At 46.0% G+C, this 18,821-nt stretch overlaps 1 protein-coding gene across 7 annotated transcripts in view; it reads right to left on the bottom strand.

Moving 5' to 3' along the window:
- Positions 1-794: 794 nt before the first annotated feature.
- Positions 795-18,821, bottom strand: part of LOC133351870 (dystrophin-like) — a 325,976-nt gene continuing 307,949 nt past the window's right edge. For 3 of the 7 annotated variants that reach the window (XM_061567455.1, XM_061567483.1, XM_061567501.1), the window contains 9 exons: positions 17,476-17,612; positions 15,647-15,685; positions 15,443-15,502; positions 14,479-14,544; positions 13,513-13,671; positions 12,499-12,841; positions 8,998-9,151; positions 7,108-7,203; positions 795-2,080 (listed from right to left, as the gene is read on the bottom strand). In XM_061567455.1, coding sequence (XP_061423439.1) covers positions 2,016-2,080; positions 7,108-7,203; positions 8,998-9,151; positions 12,499-12,841; positions 13,513-13,671; positions 14,479-14,544; positions 15,443-15,502; positions 15,647-15,685; positions 17,476-17,612 — 1,119 coding nt within the window. In that variant the 3' untranslated portion in view covers positions 795-2,015. Of the gene's footprint in view, positions 2,081-4,139; positions 4,175-7,107; positions 7,204-8,997; positions 9,152-12,498; positions 12,842-13,512; positions 13,672-14,478; positions 14,545-15,442; positions 15,503-15,646; positions 15,686-17,471; positions 17,613-18,821 lie in introns of those variants that run through there. The other 4 variants (XM_061567468.1, XM_061567476.1, XM_061567461.1 and 1 more) reach the window with 4 other exon arrangements.

The following is an 18,821-nucleotide window of genomic DNA, read 5'->3' as shown; positions in this document are numbered from 1 at the left end:
TCTTAGATTAAAATTGATCCTCACACCCACGATACAATTATATTGTGCACGTAATAATCTATTATCTTCGATTCGTGTAAGTTGCATGTAATGGGTTCATGCGAACCCTGCAGCCACTGGCATCTGTACAGGGGCCACAAAGGGAGAAACATCGAATTGCCACCCTGAACCAAAATAAATTGAATTTCCAGGGGGCGGTGAATCAATGCACGCTTATTTACGATTTTAGATAATATTTAAATATTTATAAAGCGCTTGATATCTTCCGGAGGTCTCGAGACACCAAATGGGTGGACATTGAAACCTCAGACATTGCTCAAGGGACTCATTCGAAATCACAAAAAAATAACAAAGAAAATCATCACCTAAATATATGATTCACTGAAAACAGTGGGGCAACAGGTTCAGCATTGAAGGTAGGTGTGAAATAGCTGATTTGAAAATGATTTGTGAATTGTGCACACCACAAATGTAGTGGAAGATGAAATGTTTAACACGTGGACTTTCGTGGCAAAATATTATCCACGAGTTTTTTTGTGGGTTAGATCGCTTAAATGTGTCGTTAAACCTGTCACCACCCGACGCAGCCAGTTAATTTATTTACTCAAATTGTAAATGTTGCGGCAAACCTGACTAATTGGCTTATTGGGTGATGGTGGCGGGTGTAACAACACATTTCTATTTACACGATCTAACCCAAAAAAGCAACTATTATGGACAAGATGAAATAATATATATATCCTGTGCTGGTCTTTAAACATCACCAAGTATTCAATCAATGCTGTGCACACACACACGTTTCAGATCTTTTATTACCATAAAATATATCCAAACGGACGCTTCATGATCAAATTTTGGCATGGTTAACGCATACATAACGCCATACTGCAAGCAATACACTAGAGGCCGCTATGGATACCATTTTACATAACAGCAACTGCTTTTAAGATACCTGTAAGATATAAACTGTTACAATTCTACGTTTCCAACATTCTGAACCGTTATGAAGACATAACTGTGTCCAGCCTCACCAGATCAATGACCGTAAAGTCGAACTTCACGATCATTGATAAAGGAGTCAAAGGCGCACTTGACAGCATTTACAGAAAGTGAAAAAATGCATACATTAAAAAAGCAGTCTTTTGCTGTGCTTCCAATTTCAAAGTTTCATGAGGACAATGGTGTACGTCGCGAGGCCAATATATACACCAGAACATACCATGTACGCACTTTGCCGGGATGCTCCAATAAATATGGTAATTTCATTTGCCAAAATATAGCATATGGTCTTCTTTACTCGTAAGTGAAAATAGTGTAGCAATTAATCTTGGCAATATGCTATACATATGTATAAAAATAAATAGAGGATCCTTTTCATTTTTTTAAGTTGATAAAGTAGCGTGAGCTAGGCACAAGACTCTGTCTAAAAGTTTAATCGCAAGAAAAATGTTGGACTTTCACATTCGACCCCCTGAAAGCGAGTGATTTAGAGATTAAAATGGAGGCAGTTTAGCAGTCGTCGTCATGTTAACATAGAGCTGACATAAAGGATGACGATACGTGAATAGAAAAACGCAGTCGGATGCTTATACTTTATTAAAAATTAAAAATGCTCACAGGCTAAATGAATGAAATTGTACTTTATATTCAGCCATACAAATGATGTTTTTTTTTAAACAAAATAATCCATCACGGACCTGTAATACGCTATACTGTATATATTTATTTTATCATTAACCAACTGGCCTTGCTTGTAAAGACCGTATTTCATCACGGAGAAGAATTCACAATTCAGGCAGATCACAAAGCGTAATGACAGCCCGCAGTTTTATTTTATGTTACACTTGCATAGACTTTAGAACGGTGCATCATTTCAGACCCGAGTGGTCACTTATTCACCGTAGCAGGGACAAAAACAATTGTTGATAAATCCCACAGTCAGTTGAGAAGATGCAGTGGGGGACCGCCCTTGATCGTAACCCTTTCGACGAGTCCTCTTCAGTGGCCGTGGAAACCTAGGGCCCCGTGTCATGAGTCAAGTCATCCGCGATGCCAAACACGCCCCCACCTACATGGTTACCTACGCACAAAGAGGAAGAACACAAGCCAGAAAGCAAACGATTATGTTCACGTCACGCCTCTCAGCGCTTAAAATGTGGTGCAACTTCAGAGACCTCGGATAAACGTGAAGTTTCGGCATCAGTCTCATCAGCCATGGGTTATCAACTGCCGGATGAGGGCCTCCCTACACCGTCACAATCCCTCCAAGATCGTGTGCTGGCACAATCCATCCCCTATGCACGAGGTGATCTCATTGCTCTGTCTCCGCGGTGTTCATCATCTGAGGTGCATTCTCTCTTTTTGGCTGCCATTCTGTCACCAGTCTTGTCCATCAGCCGTCATCCCGTCTAATGAGGTCTCTATTGCCGCTTACTCTTATGACGAGTCAATATGTCTTACATTTGCATTTTCCCCCAATTACATCTATTCTCATTTGTGTCCCTGAGCATCAGTGGTTTTGAAACATTCTGGTATGTGTCTGTCTCCATAGCTAGCCCCCCATAGCTCCATACTGAGGCCATCATATTTATACTCTTTGGTTCTTTCGGTAAAGTCACGTAGGTGAAAATAAAATATAAATCCTTTTTTTTTACTGTAGTGGGCAGAAAAATAAAAAAATTGCTGGGGTTGTTCCACCTGATAACGGAAGCTTGTGTTGCCTCTGAAACGTCGTGATTTTGTTATTTTTATTTTTGATATTATATTTATTTTATTTTCACCTACGTTACTTTACCGAAAGAACCAAAGAGTATTGATCCTTGCAGTCACGAAAACTTCAAATCCATCATATTTATATTTACACTTCTGTATTTTAAATATGTTGCTGGATGCAGACGGCCACAGAATCAAGAACTCAATTGCTTTGCCATAATCTTGCTATACAATGACTAGCGAAGGTTAAAAAGCATAACATGGAATGGGAGTTAACCTTAGTTTCTATATCTGCCTCTGGGGAAATGAGGCCAGAATTTATTCTCATTTTACCGAAGGCTGCCTGACAAAAAAAAAACCTCGTTGCGCCTTAGATATACGCAAAAGAATTACAGCCAAGATGAAAACACTCCTTGGTTCAATATTGCAGGCTTCTCTTTGCTGAGTAGCATGAATCACATATCCACAGAAATATGATGGGGAAATATGCAGCATTTCCCCTCCATCGATCTCTTGAAATGTGCTCAATGTCTCTTCCCTCAAGAGTTAATTCTATCCCATCCGCCCTCTACAGCTGAGACAATAATTTTAAAATAGAATTTCCAGAGTAACTCATCACCTTAAAGGGAAAAAAATGTGGTGGCAGGCTGACATGAGTGGTTGTGTAATCCATATACAAATAAAACGAGTGGATAAATCATTCAGATCAAATGTATGTTTCATAAACATGATTACCGTACGTATATTTGATCGTTAGTTAGGTAGTTTTTTTCAGCCACATTGAAGAACAATGCATTATCTCACACAGTAATCACTATAAGTATTTATTCATCTTGAATAAAACTGCGCGGCTTATGGATTGTGCAGAAAATATATTTTTCCCACGTGGGGAGAGGAATATGGGATGGTTGTTTATTCTACGACGATAATGCTTTGTTATATTAATGAAGGAAAATGTATTCTAGCCTGTGTATGAAATAGGGTTTAGTTTAAGCCAAATATCTATCAACCCCTTGAATGGAACGTTTACCCGTTGCACAACACCGTGATAGATGGCACTCAAGCACTGCGCTTAAATTGCGACAATTTTGCCTCTGTCGGAGATCAATTGGTTCTACCGGTGTTGTCAACAGTAACCTGATTCGATGTTGCATTCGTATCCTAGACAGTACAAGAATCATTGATGAGGTTTTAGTACAAAAAAAATGTTATTTCAATCCTACTCCTGAATTTTATGTCATTTATTTATTTTCAAACTGTGCTTTCTTAAACGTATGTAATTGTTCGTTGTTATGAGTCAAGAAATATCCAATTCTGTGCTCCCCAGTTGCCTGCGTGGAAAGGCGAGCTGGCTCGAAAATTCAAAAAGCTAACATAATTGTGGCACAGACAGGGTGGTGAGTGGCACGAGTTGATAATTAACGAACCTCTCTCACTCTACCAATCCTCTCGTCTGCTTGCCCTAGTGAAAGAACAAAAAGGTTTTTTGATTAAAAAAAGAATGCATTTTTTGTAAATCGAAGAACAACTATATTGGCTGTGCTTTATTGCACTCGATGGAAACTGTCATCGTCATGCCCAAAACCGCCCCCCCACCCCCCAATACCTTACCTGGCCACTTTGAATTCAGTGCGAAAGTCGCATACCCGACCGTCGCATATCTGTTCTGGCCGATTCAGGAGACGTTCATAAAAAGTTCATTGCCCAATGGGTAAAGTCCATCGAGCCACACGTCTCCCTTTCAAGGGCAACCCGGCCAATCACACCCAGTGCAGTATACGTGCAGGCTATAACTGTAATACTGGTAGGAACCTCCTGGTTACACCAGCCCACAGGGGATTATTGTGTCCGTCCGTCTTGCATCCAAAAATGGGAGGGGTGGGGCTGGGTGGAGAGGGGCTGGGTGGGGAGGGGCTGGGTGGGGAGGGTGGGGCTGGTTGGGGGGTGGGAGGGGTGGGGCTGGGTGGGGAGGGGCTGGTCACCCCGTGGTGTCCTTATAAAACTCAACGTTTAACCTACTCACACAGGCTTGTGCCCGCCCTCACAGTCGGCCATATTTGTGGAATACACCACGCCGCCGTTGACCCTGGCCATTGACCGAGCAACCCAACGTTCCTACCAGCTCCCTCCGTAGGAATGTGTTTCTTTATAGATGGTCACAGAATACGACCTTTCTCACTTGTGTTCTCGATCTTACGTACATAGCACAGTAAAGCATTTTACGATGTTATAAATCAGTTTGTGTTTTGAGATGTTAACTACCTCGCCTTGTACACTGGAGTTTTGTCGGTTCGATCCTGACCCTGACGCCTGTATATTGGAGTGTTCATGTTCTCCCCGTGGTTGTGTGTTTTTTATTACACGCTTTTTGTTAACTCACTCTGTCTGATGTTGTTGTCGTTGTTGTATCCTAAAATCATTGTAACTCAATTTTAACCCACTTCCCAATGTGGTATCGACTGCAAACTTGGTATACTTATGTCATACTGATTACAATACTATATTTTATAATAAAAAATGTTTTACATTCTTTTAAATATGCTATGTTTCGGCTTGGGTCTAATTGTCCACGCTCAACTGACGTTGGCTGTAATTGGCCATGGTCCCTTACGTTATGGCAAGCTTCGGGGTCACTTCCTGGAGTCGTGGAGTTCTCCTATTACTAGATTACTAGTACATTTCATAAAAGCGTGTTTAAAACAAAGTTTTTTTAATATTACTTATTTTATTTCTCTGTGTCCTCCGGTTTTCCCCTCCACTTGTAGCAACATGCGTTTAGAGTATTTGGCTTCAAAAAATTTCCACGTGATAAACCACGTCCGTTGAGTTATCATTTGTGGCCAGGTCGCTTCTGACAAAAGAGTTGTATATCATCTTAGTGGGCCTTACCTGGTAAAATAAAAAATAAAGTTTATTTTTTAAACCAGGAACCCATTTCTACACGGTGGTTGAATTTTGCATTTTTATTGATGTTCACATATCTGACCTCTTCGCAATATCCGCAAACACCTCAGTTCCTAGCGAGTAGTGGATATATGTGGTTCTGCCATCCCTCCCATCCCTCCCCTGCCCTTCCGTGACCCCTATATGCTCCTCTATTGCAGTCACTCATTCCTCGGCCATTGCACTCCATCCCCCCTGCCATCTAAATCACTCTTTTTGTTGCCGCTTTATAAAAAATGTTAAGCGCCTTGAGCTCAGGTGCTTTATAAATATACAATGAGATAAGTGGGAGTAAGAAGGACGAGGGGAGGGGCTTCAGAGGGAGCCAGAACACATCCCGGCGAAAAAAATAAATCACGCACTCCACAATGAGCAAAATACACAGCCCACGACAGCGTTTCTCCAGCCGCCATTGGCTAAATGATGACGGATCAGACACATTTGTTGAATTCCTTCATGGCTTTGCAACGGCACCGAAAATCAAGTGCTCGGTAGACGCAATTTATTTGCGGCGAAATTCGCCGCTCACAGTTTCTTCATTTCCATTAATGAACCTTTTTAGTTTGTTTCAGACCGCGTAGCGGTGCTGATAAAATATGGTGGAAATAACCGCGTGTTTGAGCGTTTCACCTTGGCTAGTAAAAAAACGATCCCCGCGTAGCCACACATTAACTTCTGGCTGCGCTCTCTTTAACCTCGTCAAAAAAATTGCGCAGGTAATGACAGACCCCGGGGTCATGCACAACATGCAGTATGTGCGGTGCGGGGAACTACAAGAACAAATGTTGAGTCTTTCTCAATGAAATAATCACTTACTCACACTCACTCACACACTCACACACTCACCCACTCACTCACCCACTCACTCACTCACAAACTTACACACTCATCCACACTCACGCACTCACTACACTCACTCACCCACTCACCCACTCGCATACTCACCCACCCACTCACATACTCACCCACTCACACACTCACCCACCCACTCACACACTCACTCACTCACACACTCACTCACTCACTCACCCACTCATGCACACACGCACTCACTCACTCACTCACCCACTCACACACACACTCACTCACCCACGCACACACTCACTCACTCACCCACTCACACACTCACCCACTCACCCACCAGACTGCAAATCGAAACTCTTCTCTTTCTCATAATCATCTCACATTGCTTGACTTTGAAATCCCTTCCCATTGTCTACTTTCCCACTTTTTTACAATCTTCATCAGTCCAAGACGATGCGTTTGATCTAATCTATTGCGTCTGAATAGTGATGTATATTTCCTGGCTACTTGGAAATTGGGTCCTTGGGCTTTATCCTCAAGAACCGTGATATATACAATAATAAAAACAAATTCCCCTTCATTAGCCGTGCATCAATAAGTAACGTGATGACTTGTGGAAGTGGGGGGGGGGGGGGGGGGGTCACTCACCGTTGCGGTTGGGAAATGTGTTGTTGAGTCGCTCCATCACTTCTTCCAGGCCGGTCCCCGAGTCCTTGGGGAGCATCAGGATGTCTTCATCTCCTGCTGGAGGCACAAACGAACAGCTGATGAAGCTCGTTGTAATTACTGGCGAAATGTCGTACTCAGATTGTTAATGTTGTGGCTTGGCTCTCCAACACAACCGGTTAGTGCTGTACTAGTATACTACACAATACACTACCATACATTACACAATATACTACACTATACACTAGTCCTGTACTAGTATACTACACTATACACTACAATACACTATACTATACACTACATTATACACTACACACTAGTGCTGTACTAGTATAGTATACTACACTACTATACACTATACACTGTATAGTAGTGTAGTGTTGTAAAGTAGTGTAGTGTTGTATAGTAGTGTATAGTATACACTACACTACTATACACCACACTATACACTAGTGCTGTACTAGTAACGAATTGGCCACCTTCTGTTTACGTGACAACCCTTACTAGTTGGCTGTGTCGGGTGGTGGCGGGTTTAACGACACATTTACATATTTACATATTTACGCGATCTAACCCAAAAAAACCTGTATTATGGATGATATTGGCCGCGAAAGCCGAGCACGTGTTAAACGAACAGCAGCCATCGTACCCACGTGTCTTACAGTTGACGCAACTGAAGCTACCAAACATCCTGGCTTGGTTTCAGAGAGAGGCTGTTCCATCGCGGTGTATCCTGTGCCATTTCGTAAAAAATCTGTAATTTGTCCTGCTTTATCAGGACATTCGTCGTGGTTTATCAGAGCAAATTAGCAGAAGAGCAGATGTGATTCGTGAAATTACTTTGTGCGGCACTTTGTCAACATCTCCTGCGTGTGGATTTTATCCGGGCGCACGGGCAAAAACACAACCCGTTGGAGCTGTCCCAGAACCACTATGCAAAACCCCCCCTGAATGAAATCCTGTTTAAGACATGACTAATGCATGTCCAGCTGTCGATGCATCCCAGTTGCGAAAAATTAAAATCCCTTAGATTAACCATGAAGATTTACTGAGTTTCCAGACTCTGCATTGCGATGTTTGTTCAAATCCATAAATGAGTGTCGGGCTTCACGCGAGAGGAAACTGGAGCGCTCGAAGAAAACCCACCCACACGAGGGGGGGGAAGAGGGGTGAGGGGGGTGAGTGGTGACGCTCAAAGTTTCACGTAGATGGACTCAAGGGATCCCATTTGCTGCGCTGCCATCTCCTGGCACCTGGCATTGCAGAGCAGCCACCCGCCCGAGTACCAACCGGACGCAACCCTCCCGGTGATGCGGTCGTTTATCAGTGTGACCTTTGCCGAAGTTGGTGTGACCTCATCTCATCCGAGCGATTCAGTAGTCACGGGCAGCGAGGCCTTCTCTGTGTACCAGAGGTCGCAACCGGGTACCCGATACCCGTACCCTACCCGATACCCGGCTACCCGTACCCGGCCGGGTACGGGTAGCCGTTTGCGACCCTGGTGCGGCCGGGTACGGGTACGGGTAGGCTGTGAGTCACTGGTGAGTAACCGTATGCTAGTATTTAATTTATTATTTTATCTTTATACGTGACTTTACCGAAAGAACCAAAGAGTAACCGTTTGTCACTCATTTCCCAACGTCTTGTCTCTTCTCACAATTCAAATTCCTAGAATCAACCCACCCGTGCCTGCAACATGGCTTCATCCCAGAGGTCGCAATCGGGTACCCGTACCCGTACCCTACCCGATACCCGGCCGGGTACGGGTAGCCGGGTATCGGGTAGGGTACGGGTACCCGTTTGCGACCCTGGTGCGGCCGGGTACGGGTAAGGAATCAAAACCCGTTTGCGACTTCTGCCGTGCACGCCCACCCGAAATGTTGTGGTGGTGCCGCCCGTTGGTGGCGGCGGTGGCGACGGCGCTGCTGCTGGTGCCGTTCTGCGGAAGGCCCTGCGTGGAGTCCGGCGAGCAGGAAGACGGGGAGGAGAGGTAGGAGCCGTTCACCCGAGATGCGTCGACGGCAGGCTGTGGGAGAGACGGGCGGGCCAGCACACGTTGTGAAACAAGTGGAGTGGCAGTGGCGGTAGTAACGTGGGGCAGCAGTATCTACTGTAGAAACTTGTCGCTGAAGGCCTACGAAACAGAAGTGCCTAGGGCCTACAAGAGCCTTAATCCAGGCCTTGGCCAGCAGCAAGAGGACGTGTGTCGTGGATAGAGGGGGAAGAGCTGGGGGAGATGGAGAGAGAGGGCGATGGATGGTGGTGAAGACCGAACGGAGAGATGATGACAGAGGAGAGAGGTAGAAGAGGAGGGATTGTGTGTGAAAGAGTTGAACAGGGGCGGTTTCTTCATTAGGGCGATTGGGCGACGCACCACCAATGTCATTCAACCACAGAGTCACGCTAGCCGTCACTGTCAGCCTCTGGATATAGTCCAATCAGCGTCATGCTACGTTCTGTGGAGTACCGCCTCTTTTTGGGCGATTTCACTACGGCTGAGAATCGCCCCGAGTGGCCCCATAGACTTACATTCAAAGATGTTTTTTTTCGAACGGGGGCGCTCCAATGCATTATCTATGGCTTCCGGGAGGGCAAGCCCTAACGTGCTTACGTCATCATACGTGCTTACGTCATCATACGTAAGCACGTTTCATCCAACAATATAATTTATCGCTACCTAGTGGAATCTTTAATAAAATAAACTTGAGTGGTTTGTTTTAATAGTGAGTATATAAACAAACAAGATGTATTGTAAGAGTCACTTTATTTTTCATTAATATTAAAGAAGTGAAGTTGCCTTTACATGCTTAAGCTGTTAATTTATCCATTGCATGGGTGGACCTTATCCTTATCAATCATCCAGACATTTGCCCCCCCCTGAGAGATTTTGCAGGAGCCGCCACTGGAGTTGAATAGAAAAACACAAAGCGGTCTTTAAAAAAAAGAACATTTGAGGAAGATATGGCGAGAGCCAAAGGGGAGACAATGGATGGGAGATAAAGTTAAATTAAAAACATCACTTTCAACACACGAAACGATATCGTCATATAAACACCACATTTATCATTTCTAGCAGTGGCACAAAACACTAGATAAGAACTTCCTTAAATAAATAAGTTTATTCTTCAGCAAGTGTATTGAGACTTGTTTAGATGACCTGCCATATCATTCCCTTGCCGCCATGTGGATATTTGCCAATATGACAAACGGTGAGAAGGGGCCGCAAAACTCGAGCTGATAAACAACTGCTGATGATTGCGGCTGCGAGAGCGATCCGATAGCGCGGCTACCCAAGCGGAGGAGCGGTGCAGATTTAAGAAGGAGCGAGTCAAAGCGTGTCGTGAGCACCCGTCAGCGACCAGGGACTAATGCAGGCGTGCGATATCAAAGCGGCAAATGATGACATCAACGTTCACGTTCAACCCCTCCGCGCGTGGCTGTGTTTGAGCGCGCCTCTACATTTCTGCGCGGCCGTGTCGATGCCGCAACGCCGGGAGCACAAGCCTTCGCCGTTCGTACGGACGGGGCAATTCCCCACCGCCTTCAATCGATTGCCGCAAATTTGACGTCGCGTCGTGTTCACCAAACGGATTATCTCCTCGTCATCGGCGGTGCAAGGCGACGTGAATCTATGCACGCTAATCTATCGTCGTCAGCCATCATCAATCCCAGGGCTGGATGAGCGCTTCCCCCAATAATCTATAGCCGTTGAAAACTATAAACTAATGAATGAACAAAGTAAACAAATACACACTCAATCATTACATGCACAATTCAATGCATCGCGTGTTAATCATCGTGTTGATCAATTTTAATCAAAGAACGATTAGAACCTCAGCCGCGAGGCCACAGCATGCTGCAAAGCGTCTGATTGTAGTCGCCCGACCTGAAGACATTTGAGTGCTTAGGATGGATGTGCATCAATCATGCACCGTCCCATGCAGGGCAGAGTTGCTATTTGCTATGAATGTCGACATCATCGTTGTTGTTTTCAATTGACCTAAAGCCAAACTCAAACGATGCACATCTATTTTTTTAATATTGTTGCATAAATACTCTTAGGATTTTTTCGGTAAAGTCACGTAGGTAAAAAATAAAAATAATAATAGAAATAAAATAATAATAAATCAATTTGATCGCGACGTTTCGGAGGCAACACAAGCCGTGATTTAATTGATTTATTATTATTTTATTTCTATAATTATTTTTATTTTTTATCTACGTGACTTCACCGAAAAAACCCAAGAGTATGAATCCTTGCAGTCACGAAAGCTTCAAATCTAGAATTTGTTGCATAAAACACAAGTTGTTAATGTTCAACGGTTGTGTTTCCTGGGGCAAGACCTCAGTGAGAAGATGAGGTGGTCTCAGAGGCAAACCCACCCAAGGATTTTGTCCGTTAACTCTTATTAAATCTTATCGAACTATTAATAACTCTCGGCTAACTCCAATCTCTTTCACATTCAATTAGTGCATTTTATTGCTGGCCGCTTAGGTTTTTGCGACCTCTGGGCCTATGCTCGGCAGCTGTTATAAGGGGGGGGGGGGGAAACTAAAAACAAAGCATCGTTTCAGCTCTCGCGACAATGTGCACGCGCGTTAAACCGCAGCTTCACTTCAACAGCTGCATCACGCGCAGCAACCGGGATAACGCCCATTGCTCTCAATAGATTCACATTAATCAATTTGATCGATGCATCGATTATCAGGTGCGGGAATGCTGCACGACTTAACGTCACCTTCCCGTCGACGGCCGCGTCGCGAGCTGCGTGTGGTCCCCGCGGCATCGGGAGTGAACCAGATAATTAATGCCCGTCAATTCTCGTCGATTAATGGCTGGTAATTATCTATCACCGTTACAGCGCGAACAACCAGCGGCTTTTGGCTGACCATCGAGCAAAAACGGTCACCACCGCATAGCTTGCTGGAAACCACCGGAGCTGTGCACTTTTAAATCGGTGATGAAAATTAATTTCTTGAGAACTGCTTTTTGTGTTTCGTTTGTTGCCCTTTGCCCGCACGTCAAATTAGCACGGTTGGCTACGTACGGTACAAAAGACGTTCAACGCGTACGCATACATACATACATACAAACGTTACACGTACTCTTTGGTTCTTTCGTTAAAGTCACGTAGGTAAAAAATAATCAAGTAAAAAAATAAAATATGTGACTTTACCAAAAGAACCAAAGATTATGGATCCTTGCAGTCACGAAAACTTCAAATCTAGAACAAACATTACACGCAAGACACCTCCACCACTCGACTTCCCACCTCGCAGTCGACGACCGCATCATCGCACGCCGCCTGCGCTTTAGCGGCGTCGCGAACCGAACAACGAAGGGGTCGCCCCGTCGCTCGTCGCCGCACGTACCTGGGTGAGCAGCGAGCGCAGCCGCAGGAGCTGCGACTCCAGCTGCCGGTTGTGGTCCTCCAGCACCTGCATCCGCGACTCCAGCCGCCCCTTGTGCTGCCGCAGGAGCCTTGCCTCGGCGACGAGCTCGCTCTCCGGCTGCGAGAACTCCCCGCCGTGGAGCTCCGTGCCGGGCGCCGAGCCGCCCTTGGGAGGCAGGGGGGGCGGCGGGGAGAGCGACTGCGACGAGTGCAGCAGCGGCGGCGGGGGCAGCGACGCCGGCGGAGGGAAGTGGAGGCAGCCGGAGGAGCCAGACTTGCTCTCGTGCTGCTGCTTCAGCTGGTTGTACTCGGCCGTGAGATTCCTGGGGGAAAAAGGTGTGCAATCGACGGTGCCGGAGAACTCGGTGATCGCTGGGCCATGATGCTGTTAGTCGAGAAGTAGGATGATTGCCTCAAATGCCATCTAATATATACTTTTCATATTCTATACCATAGAATATGAATTCCTGCAGTCACGAAAGTTTAAAGTCACTTTTACAGAAGTGTTATTGATGATTGTGTAAAGCTTGGTCTGCGAGGGATAGAGTTTTAGATTTTATGCTTTCACGGATATTGGATTTTTGCATCCGATATCCAAAAATTACACCCCTCTCACAGCAATCAAACATTTCGTCCGAAAGGTGCTTGAACCAATCTTTGACGGCTTTAGTCGACGATGCAAAGCGAACGACTCCACGACAAACACCGACTCGGACTGAAATTCCGCAGGTTGTTGTCGACTACATTACGACTCCCACTGAAGGAGAAACTGCTGACTGTGGTCATCCTGGTCTCAAGGCACCCCCCAATTCCAGAGCCTGGGTCTGTCAGTCGGTTTCGCTCCCCTATCATCGGTGGGACTTTCGCTGCCGTACAAAGCTTCTCGAGTGTGACAGGTGCCATCAGCGCGCAGCTGCCGTTTAATGGAAGTCAACCCGTTCTCCGAAACGAATTAAAAAAGACAATGGGGGGGAGGGGGGGCGGTCCCATTTACTGGTGCTCTTCCTCCAGCTCGGCGATGATGTGGCACAGCTCCTCGCTCTCGTCGGTGTCCATGGTAACGAGCATCGGGCCAGGGTCGCGAGAGCCGGGGCATGGTGACTCGGCGCCCAGGGTCTGGCAAAAGTGCCGGATCAGGATGTGCTCCTCGTCGCTGCGACGGCACGGACACGAAGACAAAAGGCACGGGTTAATTTCGACATGGTGCAGTGGACTTTGTTACTGCGGTTGTTGTTAAATACGCGTGCGTACGGGATGTACACAGGCAATGACACGTGTGTCCGTGCGTGTGTGTGTGTTGTATGCAAACAAAGTGGGGAATGGTAGTGCAGCAGTTAGCACGCTGCGCTATGAACCTGTCGACCAGGGTTCGATTCCCGCACACAGTCAACACCAGGGACAATTATCTGAACCGGTCCTGGGTCTCCCCTAGGTCGAGTCAGCCTCAAATGAGTACCTGGTGCAATGCTTAAGCATAACGCCACTCGGGAGACAAAGGCGGTCGGGTGTGGTGCTGGCCACCCATCCCTTCGTTCCCCAACAGTCTGTCAAGGCTATATGGGGGATCTTTGTCTTTGTTCCGTGCTACATAAAGTTGTAACAAACAAAACAAAAATGAACCCAATCCAGCTCACAGATTGCTGGGTCAATTTTAGTCAGAAAGCGCCTTTAAAAGTCGGTACAGCAGCACAGCCGATGTGTACACACCGCAGAATGTACTTCATGTAAGGCTGAGTCACCCTAGAGGAGGATCAGGACTGGTTGAGATATTCGCCACAACTTGAAGTCGTGTGGCCAGGAATTGAACGCTGGTTACCGGGTTCGTAGTGCAGTGCGCTACCCGCACGCACGCGCAAGTGATGCGCACGTTATGAATTTTTATTGAATCTTGAATCGTTATGAGTTGGTGACGACGTTGCAACGAGCCATTTCACGTTGCCTCTGCCGGCGCGGCACTCACATGCTTTCGTTGGGCGAGGAGACTTCATGCAAATACGATCCGTTTTTGTTTTCCATTGCGGCGAGCCTGCGACAGACAAGGCACGGAAAGGCGCATTGGTTTTTGTTGCTGTTGCATTTACTTATTAAACAAACTAAAATGTGTATTTGGTGAAAACGGACATCATTCAATGGGAATGAATTTCCTATTTATATTAAAATTTGTATAAAATGGGGTGGGGTGAGGTGGGGGGAAATGACAGCACAGGCAAGAAGTTAATAAGAACGCTACTGACGGGCCTGAAAGTTGGACTCTGAACACCGGGTGGGGGGGGGGGGAGTAAGAGTTGTGCACCACAGAACTGAGAATGATGGAAGACAAATCCGAGGGACTACAAAACCGGATGGGGAGGATGCAGAGAGTGGTGGGGGTTGCCGCGAGAAGGTCGACGCAGGCGGCCGGCTGGACGACACGTTGGAAGAGGAGAGGGGGGGGAGGAAACTGCGTCCGCGACGGGAGAGTCAACGTGTTGTATTTATCCCCCTTTTTCCAAAAATTTATATTAAGAATAATTCTGGCAATCATTTTTTATAATAGCATATAATTACATATATTAGCATAATTTTCGCGATTTACGCATTTTTCCAATCTTCATTTCATTTTTATTATTTTTTATCAAAATTTCATACACAACAGACGGCACACGCGGACGGGAAGCACGCCGCGGTGGAGACTATATCGAGGGGCGGCGGGGTCTAAGGTAGAGCTGGTGGCACAGTGGTGAACCAAGGTACGAAGGGATGTGGGAGTGGACATGGAGATGGTGGGCCCAGGACAGAAATGTCACGTAGTAAGAGGAGCAGGAAGGCAGATACTCCATGAGTGTGAAAAAAAGACAATTTAATGAGGATGTCCTCCCCGATCCATATGAAAAGGCCAGGGTGGCGGGGCGGTGGGGTTGGAAATGATTTAAAAAACACATTACCGGCTGGCGAAGTGTTCGATTCGCGCGTGCGTGTCCTCGTGAGATAGCTGAGGAGAAGGGCTGAAAGCGGGTGAAAAAACAAAAAGACGAGGTAAATTTCTTCGACGAAAATGGAGCACGGTCACACAAAAAAAACCTCTGGTCACATGGGCGGCTCGGGGAGTCACGTGACTTCCAGCGGCCGATGGGGTGTGCGGTACTCACTCCAACGACACCGGCCAGAGGTTGATGACGGTGAGAGGACTGCAAGACAAGAACAGCCGATGAAGGCCATGTGAGAGACGCGATCGCGCGAACGCGAGTTGCGCGGTGCGGACGCGGGGCTCCCAAAAGGAGCATGCCTTGTACGCACGTGTTATGTACGCTGAACTTCTTTCGCACTTTTTTGCCACCAAAATCAAGACAAACGCTCATGGGCCGGCGAGCGCTCGGGAAAGAATCACGTTCGTCTGCAGCCAAACACCAGAAGTTAACAGCACGTGCGTGTGCTCGCGAAGAAAAGTACGCGCGCAAAATAACGAGGTCCCCCACGCGCAAAAGAGCACATATAAGACGATGCACGCAAGCCTCGGGTTTCACACCGCCGTGTTTTTCACCGCCGTGTTTGCGCGAAGATTGTCTACGACTGCGCCGTTTATTAGATCTCGAGTGCTGCCGCTCCTTCCGTGTTCGTGCCGCTTTTCCGTATTGCCCCGTCATCTTTTGTTTCTTTTGAAGTCACTTTATTTCTTTTGTGCACAGCGCCAGACGGGAGCCCGTGGAGATAATGACCTGCTTTTTCTTTTGTTACAAACGGAGTCCCGAGTAAACACGCGGCGAGAACGCACGGCGTGTCACGCGATGCGATGAATACGGTGCATTACACACAAAAAAGTTTCACGGTCACTGGACTTATGGACCGAAGAGTGCAAATGTTACAGCAGTTGGCATGGTATGTTAACTGACAGAGATAAGATAATTGGCATTCGAGATGTATTGCTATAGAAGGACACTGCATCTAAACTGGGCCAAACGTGGAAGCAAGACAAATATAGAAGACTACAACCTGACCATGCAGGCAGTGATGAGAAGGAAACTGGCACTGTGTGGACACGCGTGTAGGACGGGCAACAACAGGGACATTAAAAGTGTTGTCGTTCGGAAAAACGGAAGGAGCCGGAAAGCGAGAGGAAGACCTAAGAGAGAATGGGTTTGACGACGACATCGCAAGAGATCGGTGCCAGAAACATGTGGCCACGACTTGAGCATATTGACAACAAGACAGGGGAAAGTGGAAACTAATGAGGGAGTGTGCGGTGGACACCAACGGGGCTATCTGCCCATGGATGAAATAAATATTCAAGAAATTAAAATCCGTTAGAATATTAGGTGTAGAATGTTTCAGCTGCTCTGTGTGAAGATTCTGTTGAGGAGGATAATTAAAAAAAAATGTTTACAACACGCTGGTGTGTTTACAAAATGTTTACAACGGTGCCTTGAGTAGATGCAGGATTGACGTGACACCGTTATACGACGCAAATTCAAATCAAGGTTTGTAAATATGATAATAATTTGAGCTGACAGACAAGAATCTTAAGCGATACAAATACATTCTTACGATTGTAAATATGATGCATCCATCAAGTATGTATGTTAAAACTTCTTTCGCGCCGTACGTTGCCAACCGTGTTAATTAGGAGGTGCTAAGTGGATTATTGCGTCGCAAGATCGAGACAGGTGATGGTGGCGGCTTGGGAAGGTCTTCATCCAGCTGATGATCGTGAGCTTAAGAATCAATAATAATCTATGAATCAATGGATTGTCGTTGGGCAAATATCATCACGAATAAACCTTACATTAAAATGCCTGGTAACCTTGACACGCACACAACAAACAGCTCGGATCTGCGCAGCTTGACGAAATTCTTTTTACGAGCAGTGAGAGAGCTTCTGGTAAAACACCGAATAGGCAGTAGTAGCGGCAGCGGCAGCAGCGGCAGCGGTAGCATCTACTCTGAGCGGGCGGGATGCACAAGCCACGTGACTGGCGCTCACGTTTCCATGGTGTCGCCCTCCAGCACCGTCTGCACGGGCAGGTAGCCGAGCCGCTGGTGCTTGCTGAAGTACCGCTTTGACTTAAACTTGTTCCGCAGCACGCGTGTGAAGTCCCGCACGTCCTCGCCGGACGTCGTCTGAGAAGGGAAAACGTTTGAATCAACCAAGACGATGTAAAGCTTTCGTGACTGCAGGGATTCATCTTCTTGGTTCTTTCGGTAAAGTCACGTAGAAGGGAAATAATAAAAATATTAAAATAAAACAATTAAATAATTCTCCGACAGACCTGTTCTTCACCTGAGGACGGATGCTTGCGTTGTGGCCGAAACATCGTGAGAGTTATTTTATTATATTTAAATTTTATTATTTTATTATTTCCCTTCTACGTGACTTTACCGAAAGAACCAAGAAGACAAGGGAGGAAAATCGCGCAAAACTTTTGCGTGGATTCCGTCGCGCCTTTTGCAATGTGCGTTTGCTCTCGGATGTATTTAACGAGCGGCAATAATAATATAGTAGCACTGGTGCCAGACGTGTCGGATGCAGTATGTTTGTAGGCCTTGAGCAGACAACAGACATTTGGTAGCGGCAGTGCCAGGAAGGGCGCGGCGGTAAACCTGATTAATTAATTTGGCGGATATTCTATGGGCCAAGTCCCTTATAACAAAACAACAAAACGACTTTACTCAAAGGAGCCGATTCATGTCTGATCATCATTGCGAGAGTTATCATGCCCCCCCCCCTCCGATTACAGACGGACAGACAGATGGAGCTAATGCAAAAACGCCTTCAACGTCAGTCAGAGAGTGTTAAAGAGACCTGGAGGGGGGCACGAACGGGGGGGGGGGGGGGGGGACGTAAATAGATGCGCAATACGATAATTAGAGCAGATTAATACACAAAGCAAAATTATGAGCGATGGGATTTGATCGATGTCATCGCACTCTATCCTGGTGAGCATCAGGTAATATGGTCGCGCGTGCATGATTAACAGGTATCATCGGAACACAAGACAATCACAATTTGATGTCAATGCCGTTGAGACCCAAAGTGTCCAACATAAGTGGGTTCCAAGCAGTGGCGGCTCCTGCAAAATCTCTCAGGGGGGGCAAATGTCTGGATGATTGATAAGGATAAGGTCCACTTATGCAATGGATAAATTAACAGCTTAAGCATGTAAAGGCAACTTCACTTCTTTAATATTAATGAAAAATAAAGTGACTCTTACAATACATCTTGTTTGTTTCTATACTCACTATTAATACAATCCACTCAAGTTTATTTTATTAAAGATTCCACTAGGTGGCAACAAATTATATTGTTGGATGAAACGTGCTTACGTATGA

Source organism: Lethenteron reissneri, chromosome 5, assembly GCF_015708825.2.
Source record: "Lethenteron reissneri isolate LAM-NWPU_2019-01 chromosome 5, ASM1570882v1, whole genome shotgun sequence".
NCBI classification, from domain to species: domain Eukaryota; kingdom Metazoa; phylum Chordata; class Hyperoartia; order Petromyzontiformes; family Petromyzontidae; genus Lethenteron; species Lethenteron reissneri.
The sequence above is the reverse complement of the archived record's forward strand: the minus strand, read 5'-3'. Positions and strand labels throughout refer to the sequence as shown.